This window comes from Capsella rubella, unplaced genomic scaffold (assembly GCF_000375325.1).
Source record: "Capsella rubella cultivar Monte Gargano unplaced genomic scaffold, Caprub1_0 scaffold_5, whole genome shotgun sequence".
Classification (NCBI taxonomy): domain Eukaryota; kingdom Viridiplantae; phylum Streptophyta; class Magnoliopsida; order Brassicales; family Brassicaceae; genus Capsella; species Capsella rubella.
In genome coordinates, this window is record NW_006238919.1 from 10,282,757 (window position 1) to 10,306,515 (window position 23,759).

Below are 23,759 nucleotides of genomic sequence, written 5' to 3' on the forward strand. Positions count from 1 at the left end.
TGTGAATGGAGAGGGTCGTAATCTAAGTCACTTGCATTGATAGATCTTTGTATCAACTTCACAAGAGGACAAAACAAATCACTCTTCGCTTAAAAGTTAAAACACAAGAAGTTGAGTTACAACTTACAATAGACTTGTATTTTCATCTGAACACTTTAAAACTTGGGTCAACTATGCATGATGGGGAACCAAAGATGTGATAAAAGATCTACAAGACATGTTATAACTATGGTTAAGGTGACGACAAAAAAAAAAAAAAAAAAAAAAACTATGGTTAAGGTACATGTACACAAACAACACGCATTCCTTGTTCTGGTCTCACTTCACTTTCCCTGTTCTCATCAGGTACTCTTTCATGCGACTTTGGTTTGTTTCAAATATGAAAGGCATTCCCCTTATCTGCCAACAAACCATATATATACAACTCGAGTTTAACAAAGGAACTAGAGGCGTGCAATTATTATTATTATGTTATGTTCATAAGAAGAGTATCGAGGATTAAACCTCAACTAGACAATCAGATTTGAGGATCAAACTCTGTCCAGGATCTACTTCCTTCTCGTTTACTGAAATTGAATACTTCCCCAGATTCTTCATATGAAACGAACCATCATCACTCAGCCGTATGATCGCCTGCATTCAATAGCCAGAAGCAGAAAAGAATAACAAGATGGTTAAAGATCATGCGTTGCTCCTTCTCAAAACACCTAATATACATATAGAATAGAAGCATCGACTATTGACCAACCTGTCGTCGAGATATTTTGCTACCCCGTTTTTCTCTTCCCAAATCAATGTCCACTGCGAGGTCTTCTGTTGATCTACCCACCAAAACCTGTGCCAGGGAAAAACAACCCCGATGTAAACAAGTGCTACTATGATTCTAACGAAGCTTCTTCAATCATAGAAAAGAACACCTAAACGAATAAGATAATAATACCTCAGGCTTCTTGATGTAGTGTTTTGAATATCTACCATATAAAACGGCGAATGCACCACGGGAAGCAATGGCTCTTTGCATATATGAATAAGCAGCCTGCTCAAGTCTTATAATTGTTCTTTTCATGTCCTGGCTCTGATACTTGGAAACTGAAAGTGAAAACAATTTACGGAATCACAGACAAGCCTAAAACCTTTTTATAACATCTCTCGCACTACCCATGAAAAAGTTCCCTACATCTACAACATATCCCCCAGTATTCATGGCTTCTAATGAATCATGTGAGCCAATTGCTGAAATACATTCCTGTTTCACATACTAGAAGCTTTCTTTTTCCAGAAATAAAGACAGATAAAAAAAGGAAACATGAGTTTTACTGATCGTGAAGGAATGCTCAATTACCTTCAAGATCAAAATTATCTTGGTCATCAGGGTCCAAGTCCATGTCAAGTATCTGTAATCAAAAGGGTTTTATCGTTTAGCTGTTAATGTGTCATGGAACCATAGCATCAAAAAATAAAGATAAAGAGTTACCATAGCCTCAATGTCAGAGTAATTCGGTAAGTCTTCATCACTCTCACAAACAGGAATGTCTGCTTCTACTGGATTGATCTCCAGCTCAGGGTCTGGAACCTCTATCAAGCCTTCATCAGTATCTTTAGGATGTGAGGCTTCATTACTAGGAAGTACATCTTTTTTCTCTTTACAGTTTTCACTATCCTTTTCGGGACAGTTCCCATTACCCTCAGATCCGACAAAGAGTGTTGCACCAGCAATTTCTTTCTTTCCATCTTTTGCACCGGTACCAGCAGAAAGCAGAGTATTAGAGCATGCCTGTGCAGAACCTACACAGGTAGAACCACCAGGAGCTACAGTATTCTGTAACTCAGTACTAGTCGACGTCCTGATTTTGCTACCTTGGCTTGGTTGGCCCTTCTCTGGCTTTCCTTGAGTAGACCCCTGTGAACGTCCTGGGGTTTTCTTTTGAGTCTGGAGTGAATATCCTTCACTTCTTTCTTTACTAGCGGAAATGTCTCTAACACATGTAGTTATCGGATTGTTGGTTTCTTTAAAGTTCCGCCGGGCTAACGAAGAAACTGACATTGGATGGGAGTTGTTGGATACGAAAATGTCATCATTACACGGAATATCAGGATCCTCTAGGTTTAATAAACAGCAGATTACACCCTCAACAATCTCCGGATGAGGATCTAACGCAGATGAGTCAGAAACACTTTTACACTCCACTAAGCTCATTTCACTTGTACCATCTAGCTCAAGCATCACATGATCATCCAGAGTTGCACCTCCTGGATTGGTTGGAGCGGTCAAAGGTTCTTGCTCGGTGGAGTTAGGCAAAGCCTCGGGATTTGTATCATTTGTCGAGTCCAATAGTGAGCTAAGACCATCATAATATGACTTGTCAACTTCTTTGCCATCTACTTCCATGAACGATTCAGGGTCTTCTTCGAAAAGAGAAGTTGAAAGCTGTGCCAGGAAATCAGTGCTAGCCATTGTGGTTTTCGCCTCATGAGCCATATTCTCTAGTTTCTGCTTGGAATCTTGATAAACCGCATCACATCCTGAAGGAACTACGTGTTCAGTGAATGCTAGATTTTCTCCTCCTACGTAAGGAATGTCTCCCTGTAAATTATCTTCCGACACAACATGAGTTACGCAACCGCCTTCAGCCAAGATTTCTGGAAATGCATTGTGGATGATATCCATGTGAGAGTCCTCAAGACCAAGATGTGTTCCATCACCATTATCCATGAAATGGCTATCATTTGGTGGAACGAGAAAACCTAGATCCAAGGAATTGAATGGCTCAGTGCGAAATTTCTTCCGTAAGGAATGATAAGTACGTCTGAGCCTTTCAGCATTTCTCTTCCTGGATGAATTTTTGTTTTCTTTTGAATACCCGGTTCTACCGAACTTTGTAGGAAAATTAGGGTTCGTACGTTCAAGCTCAGTCATCCGAAAAGCCGCATCTGCAGAAACTACTGGATCATAAAGCAGTGCATGCCATCGATCTTGCAGTTCTCTGATAGAAAATCTTCTAGAAAACTGCACAGCACCTTTAGCAAGCGATTCCAAAGAAGCACCGGCCTGCAAATAAATTAAGGATTCCAGTTCACTTAACTGCTAGAATACCAGACAAACTCAAGGAAGAAACACACAATACATCCAGAAGCACTAGTTTAGTAGAGCTAGATAGCTTCAGATATAGAATGCTCTATGAGAGAAGTAAGGAACATAGTTATTTGTTGTTGATGAGCCATCTAATGCCTTCTCTGAAAAATATATATTTCCACCAATTTTATGTTCTCTTCACAACTGAATAGAAAAACTAAATTCATGAATAATATTTGATAGTCCTGTTTCTGGTGGAGAGATGCATGATACATACAACAAGAACATTACGGTGATCACTGAACTACATAAAACGCGTGCGAGGAACACAAATTCAGACAAAATCTGCCCAACCCTTCACTGAGATCATATCCATGGCTCAATCCAACATCGAGACAGAAATGTGAAAAAAAAACTAAATGAAATGGGAACTCACCTCGATGGCATTCTTAAGCAGCAGATCGTCTTCGGGTATCCACGGAACTACCTGAGCAAGAGCCCCCATGTCCACAGCCCAACCAAACCTTCTCGTCTCTTAGGAAAGCTTCATGTAAGAGTGGTCTAAGAGATGGTGACAATACACAAAACCTAATTAAAAGAAATCAAAATCAGTGGACGAAAAGGGAATTAATAGAGACTAGACATTGAAATGGAGTTATGGCAGAATATTGCAAATCAAGACCGCAGCATCCAACCACATTATCGGAATTGATTCAACGTTGGTTTTATCTAGGGTGAAGGAACGACACTAACTAAGACAGAAGCTATCGTTTGGTCTAACATCCACACCATGCACTTAATGAGCTTATTGGACTCCTCTTCCTCACCTTAACGCTAATCTAGTGATCTAAAGCATTATTGGTTTCGTTTTGCAACAGAGGGTAATAAGAGAAAACAGGACACGTTAGTTAAAGAGATGGGAAGTTACAAAATACCTTGAATGAGGCAAGAAAGATGCTTTGTCAAGCTCCGGAACAACAAGGGTGAGGTTCAACAGCCTAGCAATAGTAACCATGTCACAAAACTTGAAAGAACAAGTATCAGGATGTTGGAAAATCTGAAATTATGACAAAAGATCGAAAAGAGTGATCAAGGCAAGTGACGAACCACGATTCGCAGTTGATTTACTCCGCCATTACGGGATACAAGTAGTTATCAATTGCTTTTCTTGTTATGTTCTGTAAGGAAAAATAACAAGGAACTGACTTGCGGGAACAAGAGGAGGCGCCGGCTAACCACTCTGGCTCGAATTGACAGGAAAGTCTAAAAATCCGAAACCCTAATTTCAATGTCTAGAATGCCACTATTTGGAGAAACAATATTCTAGAATGCCCGTCCTTACGTACTTTATTCTACTTTATTTTGAGATTGAAGACGTCAACTTTTTTTAAGGATTCTTCTGGTGGTCTAAAAAATAACCTTTTCTATTAATAACAACTCTAAAAAAAATGTGTTGGGCTTATGACCCAATAACAAATATAGGAAGGCCCAAATGTCGAAGGTTGTTGCTTTGGGCGGCTATATAACTCTATATAAGAGGAAGCTACGGGTTTGTTTTAGAGCATAAACATTCACTTTTGAGTTCAGGAACTAATTTGTCTTGTTGTCAGGTTTTTCTCTCTTTCTCTCCTCCCAGTGTTATTTAATTTTATTCATTATATTATGTAGATTTCTTACTCTGGATTTGATGATAATATCTCATTCTCTATGGCATATTCTCGTCCGATCTACATATTGGCCATTGTTATGTTTTTCTTTCCGTAAACGTTGTTATAGATATAACTAGTGATTTTTCTTTCTCTTTTCGTAAGAGTTGTTATAGATAATTAGATATATATCTAGTGATTTTTCTTTTCTTTTATATATTTATTTATTTATAATAAGGTGACTTGATTTTGTTAATTTGTCGTTTGGAATTAGTAGTGTATATCTTTATCGTTTGCATAGTATGATCGTCAGGTTTAGGGATTGATTATGTTTATGGTTTTTGTAAGATTTATAACAGTTGGAAGGGGATCATGGCGGGTGCATTAGCAAGAAATTTGAAGTGGTTTTATTCAACTCGCATGGGTGTTTTGAATCTTATCTCGATAGTGGGATCACCCTTCTTGGCTTACATTCTCTTACAACAGCGAAAGGAATCTGCTTGGCTCGATGAGCAAGAGAAAATTGTGCAGGAGCGGTTTGATGCACTAAAGGCTAGAGGAATTATTATAGTCAGAGAGAAGTAGATAAACTATTTATTGTTTTTAGCATGAGAGATGCTTTTTTTTTTTTTGGACAAATTTAACATGAGAGATGCTTTATGTCCATTAATTTATATTAACAGCTTATTCATTAAAATTCGTAGAGTACAAATCGTGCTTAACATTAACAGAAACCATCAACACCCACATACAGAGCACTCTGTTCCGTTGACCTTTAAGCGCAAACACACCACCATTTTTTTTTTTTGGCTTTCTTGTTCTTTTTATTCAGCAAAATGCCACAGAGGAGAGAGTAGGTACACAACGGCCTATATATATATATACTCTTACATAAGCATGCCTCGGTTTAGAGTGCAGTTTCTGCAGACTGTTCAGGCTTCTCTACTTGCTTCTTAAGGAACTCCAGCACAGAGAGGCGCTGCGTGCATGTTAAATTTTACATTGTCAGATGAAATTTTACTGAATCTCAGATTTACTTAGCTTTAACAAAATATCGGAAACAGGATGTTGTGCAAGAATCTTACTCGTTGCTCCAGAGCAGAATCTCCAGAGTCGAGTTTTAAAGATTCCAGCAGTTTCATGCCTTCTTCGAAACCATCTGTGGCTGCATCTTCATTTTGTAGACTCCTGTCTATATCCGCAACTTTGGCTAAGGAAACCGCCACATCCAGAATCTACAAAATAATTGTAGAAATAACCACCAAACGCAGTTATTATTTCCGGACAGACTTTGCTTGCTATGTTTCAGTTCCAACTTCTCAAGGCAAGAAACCAATGAACAAATACGAAAACCAAAGAGAAGATTTTCAAGAATTAAATGACATCTGATCCAAGTATATTGCCACCCCCAACAAGCCACCTAAACCTCAGAGCAACCTAGGCAACAAACTAGCAGTTGACTTGAATAAACCTAGGAAATAATTTAGAGCAGTCTCGGAAGATTCATGGTGAAGTAACAAATGAGCAAAATGGCAAGAGTGGACAAAAAGCACAAGCTTGAACACACTGAGAACAAGTATTCTCTATTCAGTCAACATCCTGTTTCAGATCCTCGACCCACTAGCAGTTATGTTAACCTCTACATCTTTTAATGCAACTGAATTCATTTAGCCCAGACTCAAATGACATCAAGAAGTAACTATAACATCAAGTAACGGTTTGTGAGAGCTTACAGTCTACAAAAAAGCCTTCACGGATTCTACAATAGCTTAAGTAACACCAGATTTCCCGTTGGGACAAAAAAGAACTGAAAATACTCAAATAGCATGAAGGAATACTTACTTGTGAAGGAGAATTTGGGTGATGCTTCACTGCATCACGTCTAACTTTTAGAGCACGATCATAAAACGACCTTGCTGCTTCTAGTTCTTCGTCATAATATTTAAGATCTCCAATTTTATTGAGTGAGACAGAAAGTGTATGTGTAATCTGCAAGTTTAGACAACAACATTGTTACAAATGGTAAGAGTTTGCAAAATCATAATATAACAAGAACTAATGTGCTAAAACCTCCAAATCATTCATCGGCAGTTTCATCAGGAATTCAATACTCTCTTCGAAATGCTTGACTGCAGAGCTTGAGTCTCCCAATGCACGGCTGCATCAACAATAAAATAGTAAGTTAACCATCAATTTAAGTCCCCAAAGAGAAAGATTCAACACACAAAACACAACATCAAACATTTTGGCCAACATAATGTTGTTCAGTGGCCACACACTTCAGAAACTCCAAAAGTTAGAACATCACAGATGAAAAACAAAGTGTCTATAATCACTGAGATGAACATAGGTGGCCTCATAAAAGAGCATATTAGGACCAGATTCAAAGGCATCCTTGGTTTCAGAATCTTACTTGTTCATAAAAATTTGAGAATGGACTAATGTTGGAAATAAACACCTTAGGATAAAGCATACCTGCAGTCACCGAGCATGCCAAGGACTGCACCAAGCTGTGAACACAACTCTGGAGTATTTCCCTCCCTCCCTAGTTGATCCCTAATGTCCTCGGTACACATTGCCAACCTTGATTTAGCACTTTCATAATTCTGAGCACTAAATGCCTGCGCATACAGGTTGTATAAGAACAAAATCATCATAACAAACGTAGAGTGGTGAAAAGAGAATAACCCCACCAGTTTAGATCAACAAAATTTAGAGATAGAACTCACCCTCATAGCTTGTTGCACCAAGAAAGAACCTCTTTCCATGGAAACATCAGCGTAAATAACTTTTTTGTTATCATTTTCAACCTCTTCTTTTTCTGTGCCATTGACAACAGTTCTCTTGATTCTAGCATGACCTTCAATAAATTGATCAACCATCTTTTGAAGGTTTTCATCAGCTTCAATACTTTCGATGTCAGCACCGCACAGAGGGCAGTCCTTAAACCGTGCTAAGCACACTCTGCATTTAAGAAACAAAAAAGTTTTAATAATAGTAGACCCAATCACCATCCATCATGAGCCAAAAAGGGTCAACGATATACACTAAGCAGCTGAGCAACTAAAACATACTAATATAATACAAAGCGAAAGCTAAGGCTTACTTGCAAAACACATGTGTACAAGGCACACATCTACTGCTTTCATACAGAAGTGCTTGACATAGCATACAGCTAAAAGGCCCAAGCTTGAATGTTTGGGAGTCATAACCAAACGGGCACTTGGCAGGCACAGTGGCAGAATCGGTAGAGTCCTTATTTAGTTTTCCTTCGTCTTCAGGGCATCCTTTATTCGAAATTTCCCCTTGATTTCGAGCAGAGGCATCGTCGGGACGAGCACTTTTAGAAAAAGGGCAACCAGAAGCCGCCGTTTCGCCTTGTTTTCGAGCAGAAGCATCGTCAGGACGTGCAGCTTTAGAAAAAGGGCAACCAGAAGCATTCATTTCGCCTTGTTTTCGAATGGAAACATCGTCCGGACGAGCAGCTTTGGAGAACGGGCAAACAGAAGTCGTCATTCGTGTGAAGAAGGTAAACAACAACCCTGCACCTCAAACACAATTTCAAACGCAAAATCACTAAAATGGCTTCCCCACTATTGATTCATCAGCTAAGCACAGCTTCTCCCAATACTAAATCCCTAAAAACAGCTGAAATCTATCATAGACGAAGCTAATTGAATGACAACATTCTCATCGGAAAGTGAAATTTTAGAGAGAAATAAAGCAGAGCGTTTCAGAAGTAACTCAACAGAGGGATAAAGAGATGGATGAAGCTAACCTCGATCGGATTGAGATTAGATTTGGAGATTGTCTCTCTCGCAGCTTCTCTGCAATCAATGATTGATTGATAAGCTTCTCCTTGTTTTTGTTGTTTCGATAAGTTTTTGTGGTTCGATGGTGTTTTCTGGTTTTGTTTTCTCAGTTAAAAGATAGATATTATTTGAGGATCTGTATTCTTCTTTGTGGATTGAATTGGGCCTTCGGTTTCTTTTACAGCCTAAATAAGAATTTGGGTTAAAAGCCATTTTAAGAAAATTGTTGTTTAGGATTTATGATAATGATTAAATAAACTTTTTATTTTGGTCACACGATAATATTTGATTACCCAGCTCATATAACTCGGGTATTAATCCAAATACATTTTTATCTTCTTGTCAAATGGAAAGTATTGTGAGAAGCACTACACATGAACTACTAGAAAAAAAGGTTCAAAACTAACTCTTAATTCGTTCAATCCCAATCAAATCATAAATTTTGAACTTGTCCTTGGGACTACAAAAGGTTGACTGCTTTGCGGGTAACACACTGAACCCATCAGAATCATTACATGTCTCAAGACCACACTCATGGCATAAAGATTCAACTTCCAACTCCTGAAATATACAAAGTTGACTTGTGGCATTTCAAGATTACCAACAATTTGAACAAGAAAAGACAGGATGATAATCTATTACCTTCATCAACAGGTTCTGAGATAACCGCAAGAGAGGATAGGGTTGAAGCTTGTAGCAAACATTGTTTATGCATTGGACAGCAAATGAGCGCATCTTTTACCATGAAACATTCAGCAAATGATCAACAGAATTTTCAACAATATACTGCAAATATCCTACCATGTATATGCACGTTATACCCACCCATATACGAATCCATATAACTATGTGTTTCCTCACCATACCACCACTGATATTTTCTAGTCACAAAATTTATTGTAGATCATCTTTCTCACGCTTATGGACATTTCATATTTACATAAACAGCTACAAATTAAAGTGCTAAAAAGACATCCCTGAGAGCAAGTAAGACAAAACTCCAAAATTATACTGATGCAAGCTCACCTCTCTGATATGTGGCTCACTTATGCAATACTGCAAGTATGTCGCCTCAGAAGCAGTTGCGCTTAAGAAGTTCTTGTAATTGCCCATCCGATATAATCTGGAAGAAAAAATAAAGAGAAACGACAAGTATCATCATACTTCAATTCATATTTCCTTAATTTTGTTCAAATTAAATAACTCACACGCGAATGATTGAACAGCATAACACTACCTTAAAATGTTTCGTACAAAACATATTTCCTTGGATTTTACTAAAGCAGAAGTCAACTTGCGAAACCATAAAGACAGTGGTTCCCCCTACAGATCAAAATCTTAATATTTTATACTGTATTAATGGCAATCAAAAGGTGATAGCGTAACATATCAATACGGACAAAGAAAATAGAGAACCAACCATCACTCCGCTACTGGGATTGAGATGAAGCAGCACATAGAGTGAACGGAACTCGGCTTCATTTTCGTAAATGGAATTCGGTTTCCTATCTGCATCATATATATTATACAAAGAGGCAAGAGTTTTTGTTAGCTGCTCCATGTTCAAGTGATGCATTGGGCTAATACTTGTACCGCTACAACTCTGAAGCCTCTTGTGAGATATGACATGAAATTTAACCTGTTAGAAAAGCCATTTATGAGTCAATAATAATAAACGCTTCAAAAAATAAAACAAACCATGATTACCCATAAAAAGAGGATGATCAATCAGAGTGGTATAAGTCTATGAATTTTACAGAACAAAAATTGATGATCCTATTTGAGCGTCCTGAACAAGGTTATGACTACAAAAACTCCAATCAACACATTAGGTCTAAGTATCTTATACTTGTACTTATATTCTTTTGATAATAGCAGAGGAAATAAACACACAAACGATATTCAAAAAATCCAAGGAAAGCAATTTTAACGACAAAAGATAGACATGTTCAGTGTAATCCATATACCAAACTAGGAAAGAGAAAAAGAGTAAGAAACAAGTCAAACCATACCATTTCCTCGTAAAGGTAGATCACTCTCTCATTGGCTAAATTCTGGATGCTAAGATCTTGTCTAATAGACCTTGTCCTATCGAAAATAAAATCATGAACCATTTCAAACGGGTGTTCCCCGGAGTCTAGCAAACTTAGAAGGTATTTCAGGGTTTCTTCTAAAACTGGGAGAGGTCGTACATCTGATGCTTGGACATCCGCTGCTGAAAGGGTTCTGCAAAACTAGCACGAACACAGAGAGAGAGAGAGAGAGAGTATAACTGCCTTTGGTATTGGACAAAAATAATCTATCCCAGTAAGTAATACAAATTATTCATTCAGAAATTTATCTATAGAAATCAAGTAATGGATTCTAATTTGCATAGATGAAGAATTTTAACATCAAATATCTGAGCTGATACAACATGTCAAATATAGAAAGCTAAAGCCAAAAGTGAAAGTATCCCAAATAAGGACCACAGACATGAAACTTCAAAGCTGTGAGATGTGAAGCGCACCTTTTTAACAGCTAGATCTGTAGATGATTTTGAGGGGTTTCCATAAAGCCTCTCAAACACTCCAAGATCACGCAGGCGTTCTCTTGTGACTCTCTCCCTCTCTGTTTATTACCAGAAATAACACATTAGATTAAGCTGCACACACTCTTTTTGCTGCTCGAAGTGTAACTTTGGCCTAAAACTCCTAGCAAAAAACAACATTCATCGTCCATGAATACAATACAACTCTTTGTTCCCAACCCAGAACTCTTAAACACTTCTCTGAACTTCCTAAGCACTGAAGGATCACGAATTGATAAATGGAATGTACTAAATCGACTTAAGCAATAGATCAAATCTAATTCAGGTGCGGGATTGGGTTGGATTTTTAGCAAAATCTCAGGTCAATCAGAAATTTACATAGCTCGACGATTACCTGGACACATGGAAGAGCAGGTTCCGACGATGAAGGAGACGTCAGCAGGATCTTCACCTTTGTTTTCGGATTCGTCTTTATCATTGTTTCGTTTGACTGGTACATCGGATCTTCTCCGAAAGGAATCACTAGCTCCGCCGCCGGATCCAGTCCTTGGGTTATCAGAGAACTGACGATTCTCATAAGTATTTGAACCCCTGGAAGAAGAAGAAGAAGAGCCACGATTACGACGATTCATGGCTTAGAGGCAACGCGAGAGCTTCCCTCCCAACAAGACTCCGATAGAAAACGAGCCAAATCGAAGTGATTACCGAACTATTCACCGGAACAAGACCAAACCCGGTTCTATACTTTCAAGTTTCAATCAATCAATCAAAACCGGGTCAATTCAATTTGAATATGACTATACCGGTTCTGACTTGTAGACAAATTTGCATATCTACAATTGTAGCCTTCGACTCAAGTAAGAATCTTTAGATCACATATCCTCACGCTATGTAATTTACATAGTAGGTTTGCGGTATTATCGATTTTGCTTTCGTAATCAGATTTTATTTGATTCGGTTTTGGTGCAACTACGATTTGGCTCAGTTGTGTTCTTCTATGAACAACATTTTAACTAGATTTCGATTTGAACATTTCAGTTTTGGGTTGTTTGATTTTATTCTCACGTACCCCTAATTATACAAGGCAAAGCTTAGGCTGGTTAGTGGGTCTAGTAGTCACGGCCACTATCTAGACAGCAAAGAACAATTTGTCCACCACTACGGATTTAGGTGTCTACTCCTCAACTATCCACAACAATAATTATAAGTGATGCTAATTTGAGGTAACTGCTAACATTCAAAACACAGAGACTAGAACCACTAATCCTAGTGCAATTTTCCATCATGCCTACCACAAACACAGAGTATGCAACTATACTCTCAATCATTATTCACAATTACACGCTTATATTAAAAATGTAAAAAGAAAAAGCTGGTTCGTCTCCACTAACACATCTAGACAGTATCTCGCATTCTTTCTTAGCTGCTAAGACTTTTTTCTCTTTCACTCGAATCTCTAACAAGACCAAACTGTTCGAACCTCACTATGTGTACCAAGCATTCTCTGCAATTAGTCAAAACACTTACAACATATTAATTTGAGACAGTATTGGCATCTCTATGACTAAAGATCGATGATATTAATATGACAATACCATACATTTGCTGGTGGAACTGTGTAACTTGCCATCTATCCCAGGAAACAATTTATTGGTCTCTCTCTTAGGAATTTTGACAAAACACTTGGTATGTACACACAACATTTTGAGTCATTGTAATAAAAATAGAAAAAAAAAAACTCAGTTCCTTCCTATCCTTAGTGAAGAATCAACAGCTTTGTTGTGTCCAGAAGAAGCTGCAACAGCAAAGAGTCTCGCAATCTCTAGCTGAGTATTCGCCATTATCTCCGTTCGTTTCAAATCTATCTCTCCTCTCTTAGCCTCAGCCTCAGCTCTCATCCTCTCTATCTCTTTCATCGTCTCCATTCTGGCTCTCTCTGATCTCATCACCACCTCGGCTAACCACCGTATACTTCCGGCGATCTCTTCTTTCTCTTCTTTATATCTTCTCTTCACTTTCTTCCCTCTCACCTTCGTCTTAACCACCGGCGTGCTGCTGTCTGTATCCATCTCCGTCGCTTTTTCCGGTTTCTCCTCCGGCCTGAATCCATCTTCCTGTACAACAAATGTCATTAGAAATCTCCCAAACTTAGCTAACTCTTGTCAACTGGTTTAGCAGATCAGACCTTGGGAATCTTGCCGACGCCGTTGGATCCGTACGAAACCTGTGGCGGATGAGCCACCGCAGGAGACGGCGGCTCGAGTAAGAGCAAAGGAACAGAGCAATTCAGAGGCAGAACAGCCTGAGGCTGAGGTTGAGTTCCACGGAGGAGATGATCGAGACGAGGGTAAAGAGGCCAAGAGGAGCCATCAGCAGTAGCGGACTCAGAACGGTAACGTTTCTTCATGGACTCGATCTTGTTCTTGCACTGTGTCTGAGTCTTTGGTGACTTGGTGTGAGTGGCGCGTGACGACACGTGTCTAGCTACGTCTTCCCAGTCTTGACCCTTGAGCTTGGCTCTGTTTCTGAGAACCCATTTAGACTCGTAGGCTTCGAGTAAACTTGAAACAGCTCCTTCGCTCCATTCATCTCGCTTAAGCCTATCTACAACGACAGAGGAAGCAGACGGTTTCTTGGGGGATTCATCGTGGTTGAGAAGTGATTTGGGAGTTTCTTGGTTAGATTCTCCGTTCTCCATGTATAATGTTTCCCTTCAGGTGAGTAAAAACAGAGACAAGAGTGTGATAAATGAAAGAGAATTTTTCTAGCAATATATTTTTTGATAAAGATGGGAAACAAAAGTGAGTGATAATGAGACTGTGTAAGAAGAATTCGCTGCTGGTTCTCAAAACTAACCAATAAGTTTGGGTACACGCGTTTCTCGCATGTTCAATGGTTGTAAAATTTACGTTTTGTCACTTATATTACTCTGATTTTAATGTTTTTTTCCAATGTATGGGTCGTGTAAGAATACAAATACACTACAGTCTTGTTGATCTAATGGGAATATATGACAAAGTTATCAAACAGAAACGCATATTTACACCGGCTTTTTACTTACCCTTCGCAAAAGTTAGTGGAGCAAACTCGTCACAATAATAATGAGGAGAATAAAAAGACGGATGTGAGAGAGAGAGAGTGGGTAAAGGTAACCATTGAAAAATAGGTTTTAATAATTTCTTTTCTTTTTCTCAACTTGAAAAAAAAAATTAAAAAAGGTTTTACTTTTGGTTTTATTTTTGAAAAGGGTTTACAATAATGATTCCAAAATCTTTCTGATTCAAATGCTTTTATTCATTTTAGCTATAAACCTTTTTGGTATGCTTTTTTTTTTCTCTCTCTCTCTTTTTGGGTGTATGGTGGAGTGAGTCTGGCTGTTAGCGTTGATGCCAAGCCAAAACCGCAAAACCCATTAGGCAAAGATGGTAAGTGACCTAATGGAAGTGGGTTACACTTGTCACTCTTTCACCCATACTAGTTTCCACTCTTTTTCTTCTCACGTTTGCTTAAAGAATCCTATATGCGATTTATCTTTTTGTTCTTAACCATCAATAAAGTGTCTATATTTATCTTGCAGAAATTTATGAAATTTCCGAGTTACTGTTCTAACAAATAAAAAAATCTTAGTCAATATAGCACATGTCACACATCTTTGATTATTTACAAACTACCTCCTCTAGCAATTTATCAAGACATCCAAATATTTTTACATATAAAGTTCCAATTTTAGGCGAAGCCCTTATCTTTCACACTTCTTTGTTTTCTATTAAAGGAATGATGAACCCTGCAGCTTCAAAACACCACATTGGACATTTCGGGTCTACATGGATATCAACTTAGAATTCTAACTTGCCACTTATACTCGCAGTCTCGTTTTGGGTGATGAAATGCCTTGCAAGCAAAGGCATACTCCTTTTAAAAAATAACATTGAAAATATTTCAATTAATTAATAAAGTAGTGTATTCGTTAAATTTATATAATTTATAGTATCTTTTAATAATTAATATAGTTATTCTGATAAATAGCTAAATTTATAAAATAAAATAAAAACTCAATAGGTATAATAATTAAGTGATGAGTTTAATATTTTTTAGAGCTTTTGCCCCAAAAAAAATATATTTTAAATTAAAGAGCCCAAACGTGATTTCTTATCCAACCCATTGCTTATGTCGGCAATATCTAAAGTGATACATATATAGGTGAGTTAGGGTTAGCGGATCCGATAATCTTTTCAGACAAGACAATGGTAAGCGAGGGAGAGGTTAGATGTCGTATTTCAGACGAAGATATCATAGAGGGTTATCTCCGGCGAAAGGTAAACGGAGAAGCAACTGCAAACCCGAGATTTATCGTAGACAACATGGAGGAGGAGTTGTACACACGAGAGCCGTGGCTGCTTCCGCAACCAACAGATCCTATCCTAAACCCTCGCGAGTGGTTTTACTTGGGGAAACGGAATTGGAAATACCTTCACGCGGAAGGAGTTCATTGTGAGGGAGCGTGGATACTCATTCAAGGTAGAACCCCGATCCTCTCTAAGGAGTCCGGTGAAGTAATTGGGGCAACGATGAGATTCAGATATTGCTTCAGAAACAAGAACGATACAACCGCTATGGCCCATACCAGTTGGTTCATGCGAGAGTATCGTCTCTGTGACAAAACCAAACCCTACAACACCCGCCATGTTCTCTGCAAGATTACTTGTAACCTATGACTTGTAGTACGATCATTCTGATTTGGTTTCCGCAATAAGACTCAAAGCTTCATCACCGATACTGGAGTAGGTCTAGAATAAGAGAGTAGTTTGTTGATTCTTGTCTTTAGGTTTTGGCTTCGAAAGCATAATTACAACTCTGCAAAAATTGGATTGATTTTGGGGATCTTGACGAGCCTAGCTACGTCGTTTTGCTATAATATGCTTTTAACGCTTGCGTAAATAGAATGTTACTTTTTCAATTATTTTTTTAATTAAGTTCTTATTAATTAAGTTCATATTTGGATAGTCGATTACACACATTTGGAAAGCTCCAGAGAATTGACATAAATTATGATCAATATTTTCATTGCACACACACAATACAACAAATATTTTTTTTTAACAAAAAAAAAAAAACCTTGCGCGTACACAAGAGACACTCATAAGACAAAACAGGAGTCTCTGCAAACACATCAAAACATTATCTCTGAATATAGGCAGCGACAAAAACCACGCTCATTTGGCCATCCGTCATCTCTCATTCTCTCACCCTCTTTTCTGTTTCTTTCACCCTCTTTTCTGGTTTTGTTCTAAGTGAAAACAAGGAGTAACGCAGACTAGATTGCTACTTTGGATCACGTAGATGCATTTTAGTATTTTACAACAACAACAAACATACATACATACTTACAGTAGTTATTCTTCTACTGCGTTCACTTAGACTTCTAGATATAAACCACTACCACCCGATTTGATTTACTTCAGACACCTAGACTACTTTTACAAGCAAGAGCTTCTCTTACTTAAACATCCAACAACTCTAACAACTAACTTACTCTAACTTAGACTTAATTAACACAAACTCTCTTCTTTTGGGTCTTAACTAAACTAATAGCCTAATCCTACCATTATTACAAAACACACAAAGCCCAATCATTGTTCTGAGGTCTTCACCGGAGCTGCCATCAGGATAAGAACACGGTATATTGCAAGATAGTAGACGCGATAGCGAGACTGAGATCTTGATTGCTTCTCTGGACACAACCGGGGTTTAATACCTAATCTCGGTTTGTTTCTCGGAAACAGAAGAAAATGGACTGAACTGAGTTCAACTGACATCTGCGTCAGTGAGGCAGTGATCAGTTTTGGTGGTTCTGTTCCGCGTTGCTTCCATGCTAGTAAAGCTCACTTCTATCTTCTCTGTTCTGCGTTGCTTCCATGCTGGTAAAGCTCACTTCTATCTTCTCTGTTCTGCGTTGCTTCCATGCTGGTAAAGCTCACTTCTATCTTCTCTGTTCTGCGTTGCTTCCATGCTGGTAAGGCTCACTTCTATGTTCTCTGTTCTGCGTTGCTTCCATGCTAGTAAGGCTCAAACTTCTATCTTCTTTGTTGCTAGAAAAGCTCTTTTTTGCGTTGATTCAGTGCTAGAAAGGCTCTGAATCCTATATTCGATTTATCTTTTTCTAATCAATTAAGTGTGTATATATATCTTGCAGAGAAATTGTGAAATTTCCGAGTCATTGTAGCACATGTCACATATCTTTTTACTTACAACTACCTCCTCTAGCAATTTAGCATATGGTTAGAAGAAAAGTCTATAGAAGACTGGTTCGTTTTGGCGTCAGAGCTGCTCGATTTCAGTGGTATAAAGATTCAATTTTCTAAATATGAGTTAGTTCATGCAAACCGGAATCGTAATGCTTAAGCGGATTTACCAACTCTCGAAAATTGTTTTTTGAAATATGTTACTTCTCGTGCCTTAAGCAATTTTATGTGCCATATATAATAGCTAGTTTTTTTTTGGGTAGGAATATATAATAGCTAGTTAATAATTAAGACATGATAAAGTTCATTTAAATAATTTCATTTAGTTAATAAAGTTGTAGTACATTTTTAAAATTTAAGTTTATAATTTATAATATCGAAATAATTAAAAGAGAGATTTTGATAAATACCTAAATTTATAAAATAAAATAAAAAGTTATTATGTATGAAATTAGTTTATTTTTTAAAAAATAGCCCAAACGTGCTTCCTTGTCCAACCCATTGCAGTAAATGTCGGCAATATCTAAAGTGATATATATAAGTGAGTTAGGGTTAGCGGATCTTAAAATCTTTTTCAGACAATGGTAGGCCAGGGCGAGGTTAGATGTCGTATTACAGACGAAGATATCATAGAGGGTTATCTCCGGCCAAAGGTAAACGGGGAAGCAACTGCAAACCCTAGATTTATCGTAGACAACATGGGGGAGGAGTTGTACACACGAGAGCCATGGCTGCTTCCGCAACCAACAGATCCTATCCTAAACCCTCGCGAGTGGTTCTGCTTGGGGAAACGGAATAGTAAATATCGCCAGGCGGAAGGAGTTGATTGTGAGGGAGCGTGGATACTCATTCAGGGTAGAACCCCTATCCTGTCTGAAGAGTCAGGTGAAGTAATTGGGGCAACAATGAGATTCAGATATTGCTTCAGGAAGAAGAACGATAAAGCCGCTATGGCCTTTAGCAATTGGTTCATGCGGCAGTATTGTCTCTGTGACAAAAGTAAACCCTACAACACCCCTCATGTCCTCTGCAAGATTACTTGCAACATATGACTTGTAGTATTTATTTGATTGTCTTCTTGAAATCTATAGATAAAAGGGTCCTCTGTTTTCGTACTGCATCCACAAATTCATGACAATCCTTTTTGGAAAACAGGGAACATCGAAAGAAAATCTTACGAAAGATTTCACAATCATATATATATATGAGAATCAACAAAAATCAATAACTTATATAGTCTCCAAAATTCAAAAGTTCATAACGCATTACAAAATCGACCGAAATAGAAATAGAATCCGATAAAACTTAGGTGCAAGTTTCACGGGAAATTCCGAGCCTGGAATTTGGAACATCGATGAGAACACGGTGGTTCTGCTGCTGCATACTTGCGATGACGTTAAGGACAGAGTTAACGTTGGCCGGAGCTGCAGCCATGGCGAGGCAGCTGAGGTTACCTGCGGAGCTGTGGATTAGAAGGTTGTCCGTAGGCAGAGTCACGTTCATTCCGGCGAACATAAACGTCACTGACGGGTATACTACGGAGCCTGTGTAGCAAGTGTCGAAACCTCCCAGTGAAGTTGCGTTTGCGTTCTTAACACGTCGCCTGAACTCGTTTCTCACTGCCAAGTAAGCTGGTTCGACTAACCTCGTGTAGACCGTCCCTGCGTAATGTGTACATGCAAAGTGTTAAATTTCAAATAACCTGAAGAAGATTTTTTATTTATATAAATCAATGAATTCGGCAATTTTGTTCTGATTTTTTTATAATTGTTTTTGTTTAATCGGTTTTGATTAAAGGTTCTCTATGTAAAATCAAAATCAAAATCAAAATCATATGATTTGAATTGTTTCACAAAAATTTTAGTCCATAAATATTACCTTTTACGTTTGGAGCAAGAGTTATTAGGTTACTTCCCTCACACGACTCATCATTCAGATATATTCAGATCTCAAGACAAAAAAACAAAAAAAAAAACAAAAAAGAGGATTGAGAAGTCCATACCGGAGTCAAAGATGGTGCCGGCTCCAGTGGCCGGATCAAAAGCGAGTGCACTTGGTGGAATGTCCACTATTTTATTTCCGACACGAATACCGACCAAATTAACATAGTAAAGCGATGATCTTCTCGGGTTCTTTAACAATGGAGTGGTCTTGATCCTAATTGGTTGAAACTTAGGTCCCAATCTTAGCGATCCAGAGAAGTTGCCGGACTTACTATTAGGCAAGCAATACGAGAATGTAGACTGATAAAGATTTTGTGTCTGTGAGATTAGAGACAATGGACCACGGCCTAAACCCATGAGTCCTTGCGCTGGCAACGATGATCCAGAAGCCTTGTTGATGCACCCAAAGGTGTAGTTTGGGATGACGTCATTGGCCAATGTTAGTGTGTCTTGCGTCAGAGATGCTTCGATGGCTGAACCCCCGTAGGTCATGTTGAACCCACATGATTTGCTTACCGTGCAAGTTGGATTTGGTGCCTGCAATAAAAACTTTATCGATTAACATCTCGAAACATTTTTACAACGCATTTCCATAAGTAATGGTTTTATCCATCTTGGATCTCTTTTTTTTTTAATATTAAAAGTCACTACTAACTATGTATTACGTTGTTTAATTGTAATTTTAAGTAGCCTTTTTGTATTATAAGCAAAACCTAAGTAGCGTGACGACAAAGAATATAGATTAAACAGTAAAATATACCCTACTTGTTGGAATTTCTTGTTTATGAAAAAAAAAAATAACCCGTGACTAGACTCAGAGTACAAAAATCCATGAGTCCGTGACTAATGACTATATAGACTTCTCGACCATGGTGTAAGAACACGCCAAAATGAAGTTCACATTCACATAATACAATGCATCCAAAAATCATCAAAATAGTCAAGTATTACGTCTGACATTCGGGTTGTTTTGTTTTTTCCAGTTTGGTGTTCTTGTTTTGTTAAAACTAAATAATAAACTAAATTTTATTTATTTATTTCTTCGGTTTTGAAACATTAATTCGGGTACGTTCAGGTTCTTGATTAGATCTTGTTTTGAGAAAAATAGAAATATAACTTCTAAAATATAAACTTAGGTATTGTTTTATATGAAGAATTAAATTTGAGTAGAGTTTTTAATTAAGTCCATCTAGAGAAGGTGTATCTATTTGGAGATGATATATAACTATAAGGCAATAAGTGATTACCTGTTTACACTGAGGAGCTTGGCATTGAAGAGTACGAGAGGAGCTTGACTTGGAAGGGTCAAAGAGAACAGAGGAAGAACAGCCAACGCAACCAGAACAAGGAATCCAAGCAGCGTCATTGCTAGTGTCAAGAGCCACGAGCATGGACTGAGCCGGTGTCCCAATATTAGCCCTCACGATGTAAGTCGGGCTCTGAACGATGCCGCGTCCCGAGGCGATTGGGACTGATGATTTCCTAGCACCGGCGAGGCTTGACAAGTAAAGGAAACGAGCCTTGTCTTGAAGAAGTGTGTCTTCCCATGAGGAAGAGGTTTTGAACGGAGAGCATTGGCTGTTAATGTGGAACACTCTCAGATCTGAGGAATGGCTGTTTTCATTGCAGTTTATGGATTCAGATTTCAAGATTAAGAGAGAGATTAACAAAATAAAGAGATGGGATCTCATTGTTTAAGATCTTGATCTAATCTTTGTGGCTTTTAGTGTTTGTAGAGTGAGTGTGTGAGTGTGTGTTTATATAGTGAGTGAGTGAGTGATGATGAGCTAATACGTAGAAAGTAATAAGAATTTATATAAAAAATGTAAGAGTGGGTTTTATTTTATCTTTTGAGAGAACGAACAGACTGTATTCCATCTCTTATTTTTTTTTTTCGTTGTTTCTATCTGTCTTTTTTAGGTCCACTCTAATATTGGCTTTCTCTGCTCGATCGACATGCCTTGCTCTCCATCCACAAAACTCAAAGAGATGTTGTAATTTGTAATTTTGTTTTGTGTATTTGTTTACCCAATTTTTTTTTTTTTATTACGTATCGTGTCAAATTTGTGTATATAATTTGTTTTTATGTAATGCAAAACTCTATAACCAATCATGCATGTTTTTTTTTTGGTATTTGTGAAAATATAAAAAACACGAAAGAGAGCAGCAAGAGTTGACAAGCGTTTAGAGCCACATGGACGGTAACGTTTGGGAAAAAAATGCAGAAACGTTTGGAAGCATCCCTAAGCTATTTTTCAAAGACTTTGTATTTTCCTATTTCACCTTATAGAAAAGATATCAAAAATCTAATCCCTCACTGGCTTATTTGGAGTCATATGTCGAATGTGTTAACCCAATCAAGCCAGACGTCTAGCTGATTAATCGATATGCTCATTCTAACAAAACAGTTACAATTATTTTGACGAATATATATCCAATTTAGACAACGATTTCTTAGAGGGAAATTATTAAAGTAGGAAGGAATTAACGTGTGGAGCGGTCTTGCATAAGAGAGAGAGCCGAGGAAATGAGTTTGAAGAGAATCAAAGATGAGAGGTTTCACGTGACGAGTGGCTAGTAGTGGAAGACCGACATAAATGCATTATGTATTGTTGCTTATTATAGAATGTATCAAACTGCTCAAATACTCATTACCATGTGGTGGGTTATATCTCACTATTGGCCTCTTCTCCACTATATACACAGTATAGTGCTGTCCATCAATTATTTATTTTCTTTTCAAAAAAAAAAATTTGTGTGTTTAAATTAGATATTATTGTTTGTTTTTAAAGAGTTGAATGCGATATGTCAATTTCCTCGATTCTAAAATGTTTGATATAATTTTGGTACAGAGTTTTCATGGTCGTGAGTGTTAGAAATCGAGTATCAAGAACAACGATCTGAGATGAACTCTAACTCGAATCTATCTTTTGAATACGATCGCTTTGTGTTTGAGTTTGTGCAAGTAAAGAAACGAGAACAAAGAACACACGATTTGTTACCCAGTTCAGCGTGATCGATGTGATCACACCTACGTCTGGGGCCGAATCAATCCGGCAAATCCACTATCAAAATGAGTAAGAACCAGCTCGAACTTGAGCTTTACAACAATGGCGGATCTCTCTCACAAGTCTCTCTCTCTCTCGATACAACAGACTTGAAACAGAAAAATATGAAGAAGTGATAAGAGATGAAACGATCCGTTTCAGAATATAACAAACTCTCCACTGCAGTTAGAGACTTTGCATTGCTTCTTCTTTATCCGGTTCAATCAACAATCTTCTAAACCGGAGATAACCGCCTGATCAATTCTTCTAAGCTTCAATCAAACCAACCAAAGCTAATAGGATTTGAATCAGACCTGAACCTTCAACACTCCACCTTGATTCAATTCCTCTCATTTCATGGACTTGCACTTACATGGATTTAACCTTCAGCAGTGATGATTCTTCATCTCACCTGAGCAACTTTAGAAAATCTAAAGCTGCTTCAAACTTCTGCACAGGAATGCCTTTATTAAGCATATCAGCATGATTCTTTGAAGTGTGAATCTTCAATACCTCAACTTCCCCAGATTCAATGATGTCTCTGATAAAATTGTATTTGACTGCAATATGCTTTGTCCTCTCATGAAATGTATTGTTCTTTGACAAGCAGATTGCAGACTGTGAATCACACCAAACAGTGACCTTATCTTGCTTAAACCCCATATCCTCCAACAGTCCTTTAAGCCATAATGCTTCCTTTACAGCCTCTGAAAGAGCAACATACTCTGCTTCAGTTGTAGACAAAGCAGCAACAGGTTGCAAATTTGATTTCCAGCTTACAGTGTTTCCACCAACTGTAAAAACATAACCACTGATGGATCTTCTTTTATCAAGGTCTGCAGCATAATCCGAGTCACAAAAACCTTGTATATCAAGCTCCTTTCCACAAGTAAATGTCAAATTCAGATCACTAGACCCATTTAGATATCTTAGTAACCATTTGACAGCTTCCCAATGTATTCTCCCAGGTCGACTCATGAATCTACTTACAAGACCAATAGCATGAGCTACATCAGGCCTGGTGCCAACCATAGCATACATTATGCTTCCTATTGCACTAGAATAGGGAACTCTCTCTAAATCCACACACTCATCATCATTCTTAACAGCTGACAACTTAAAGTGTGCACCAATGGGAGTACTTACTGACTTAGAATCAGTCATATTAAACCTCTGCAATACCTTTCTCATGTATTGTGACTGAGATAAATGCAGAATACCTTCTTCTCTGTTTCGGATTATATCAATTCCTAGAATCCTACTTGCAGCTCCCATATCTTTCATCTCAAATTCCATACTTAAAACTCTCTTGAGTTTATCTATCTCTGCTATACTCCTAGCAGCTATCAACATGTCATCAACATACAAAAGTAAGTAGACAAATTCTTCAGGATTTACCTCTTTCACATAGACAAAGGAATCATGCTCACTTCTGACAAACTCCTGTTTCATCATGAATGCATTAA

General features: G+C 37.9%; 7 protein-coding genes across 11 annotated transcripts; 2 read left to right on the forward strand and 5 right to left on the reverse strand.

The window, feature by feature from the left end:
• Window positions 1-64: 64 nt before the first annotated feature.
• Window positions 65-4,419, reverse strand: LOC17886450. Of its 4 annotated transcripts, none has more exons than XM_023781989.1 (9): window positions 4,181-4,419; window positions 4,009-4,071; window positions 3,510-3,634; window positions 1,475-3,049; window positions 1,343-1,394; window positions 941-1,089; window positions 749-835; window positions 505-633; window positions 65-399 (listed from the first exon to the last, which is right to left on the reverse strand). In XM_023781989.1, the coding sequence occupies exons 3-9, from the start codon at window positions 3,576-3,578 to the stop codon at window positions 319-321; spliced, it is 2,142 nt and encodes a 713-aa protein (XP_023637757.1). In that variant the 5' UTR covers window positions 3,579-3,634; window positions 4,009-4,071; window positions 4,181-4,419; the 3' UTR covers window positions 65-318. The 4 variants fall into 4 exon arrangements, with proteins under 4 accessions (XP_023637757.1, XP_006290665.1, XP_023637758.1 ...); XM_006290603.2 differs by having other exon boundaries at window positions 3,510-3,661; XM_023781990.1 differs by having other exon boundaries at window positions 4,009-4,097.
• A 939-nt stretch (window positions 4,420-5,358) lies between these two features.
• Window positions 5,359-8,626, reverse strand: LOC17885137 (protein NCA1). The gene is made up of 8 exons (XM_006291147.2): window positions 8,498-8,626; window positions 7,826-8,261; window positions 7,449-7,683; window positions 7,195-7,340; window positions 6,790-6,877; window positions 6,562-6,708; window positions 5,805-5,954; window positions 5,359-5,698 (listed from the first exon to the last, which is right to left on the reverse strand). Exons 2-8 carry the CDS (start codon window positions 8,233-8,235, stop codon window positions 5,627-5,629), a joined length of 1,248 nt encoding a protein of 415 aa, XP_006291209.1. The 5' UTR covers window positions 8,236-8,261; window positions 8,498-8,626; the 3' UTR covers window positions 5,359-5,626.
• A 148-nt stretch (window positions 8,627-8,774) lies between these two features.
• LOC17886072 (SAC3 family protein C) lies at window positions 8,775-11,765 on the reverse strand. 2 transcript variants are annotated; one of them, XM_023782514.1, is made up of 8 exons: window positions 11,456-11,765; window positions 11,041-11,141; window positions 10,544-10,765; window positions 9,952-10,170; window positions 9,769-9,854; window positions 9,558-9,654; window positions 9,174-9,266; window positions 8,775-9,106 (listed from the first exon to the last, which is right to left on the reverse strand). In XM_023782514.1, the coding sequence occupies exons 1-8, from the start codon at window positions 11,691-11,693 to the stop codon at window positions 8,960-8,962; spliced, it is 1,203 nt and encodes a 400-aa protein (XP_023638282.1). In that variant the 5' UTR covers window positions 11,694-11,765; the 3' UTR covers window positions 8,775-8,959. The 2 variants fall into 2 exon arrangements, with proteins under 2 accessions (XP_023638282.1, XP_023638281.1); XM_023782513.1 differs by having other exon boundaries at window positions 8,775-9,092; window positions 11,456-11,762.
• An 857-nt stretch (window positions 11,766-12,622) lies between these two features.
• On the reverse strand, window positions 12,623-14,019 carry LOC17885890 (trihelix transcription factor ASIL1). The gene is made up of 2 exons (XM_006292917.2): window positions 13,247-14,019; window positions 12,623-13,175 (listed from the first exon to the last, which is right to left on the reverse strand). The coding sequence occupies exons 1-2, from the start codon at window positions 13,757-13,759 to the stop codon at window positions 12,801-12,803; spliced, it is 888 nt and encodes a 295-aa protein (XP_006292979.1). The 5' UTR covers window positions 13,760-14,019; the 3' UTR covers window positions 12,623-12,800.
• A 1,286-nt stretch (window positions 14,020-15,305) lies between these two features.
• LOC17886199 (NAC domain-containing protein 96) lies at window positions 15,306-15,837 on the forward strand. Its single transcript, XM_006292431.2, has one exon. It carries the CDS (start codon window positions 15,306-15,308, stop codon window positions 15,774-15,776), a length of 471 nt encoding a protein of 156 aa, XP_006292493.1. The 3' UTR covers window positions 15,777-15,837.
• A 2,047-nt stretch (window positions 15,838-17,884) lies between these two features.
• On the forward strand, window positions 17,885-18,355 carry LOC17885751 (NAC domain-containing protein 96). The gene has a single exon (XM_006290350.1). It carries the CDS (start codon window positions 17,885-17,887, stop codon window positions 18,353-18,355), a length of 471 nt encoding a protein of 156 aa, XP_006290412.1.
• Window positions 18,356-18,464: 109 nt separating this feature from the next.
• LOC17884979 (aspartyl protease AED3) lies at window positions 18,465-21,102 on the reverse strand. Its single transcript, XM_006291126.2, has 3 exons — window positions 20,494-21,102; window positions 19,306-19,783; window positions 18,465-18,964 (listed from the first exon to the last, which is right to left on the reverse strand). Exons 1-3 carry the CDS (start codon window positions 20,935-20,937, stop codon window positions 18,609-18,611), a joined length of 1,278 nt encoding a protein of 425 aa, XP_006291188.1. The 5' UTR covers window positions 20,938-21,102; the 3' UTR covers window positions 18,465-18,608.
• Between the last annotated feature and the right edge of the window lie 2,657 nt (window positions 21,103-23,759).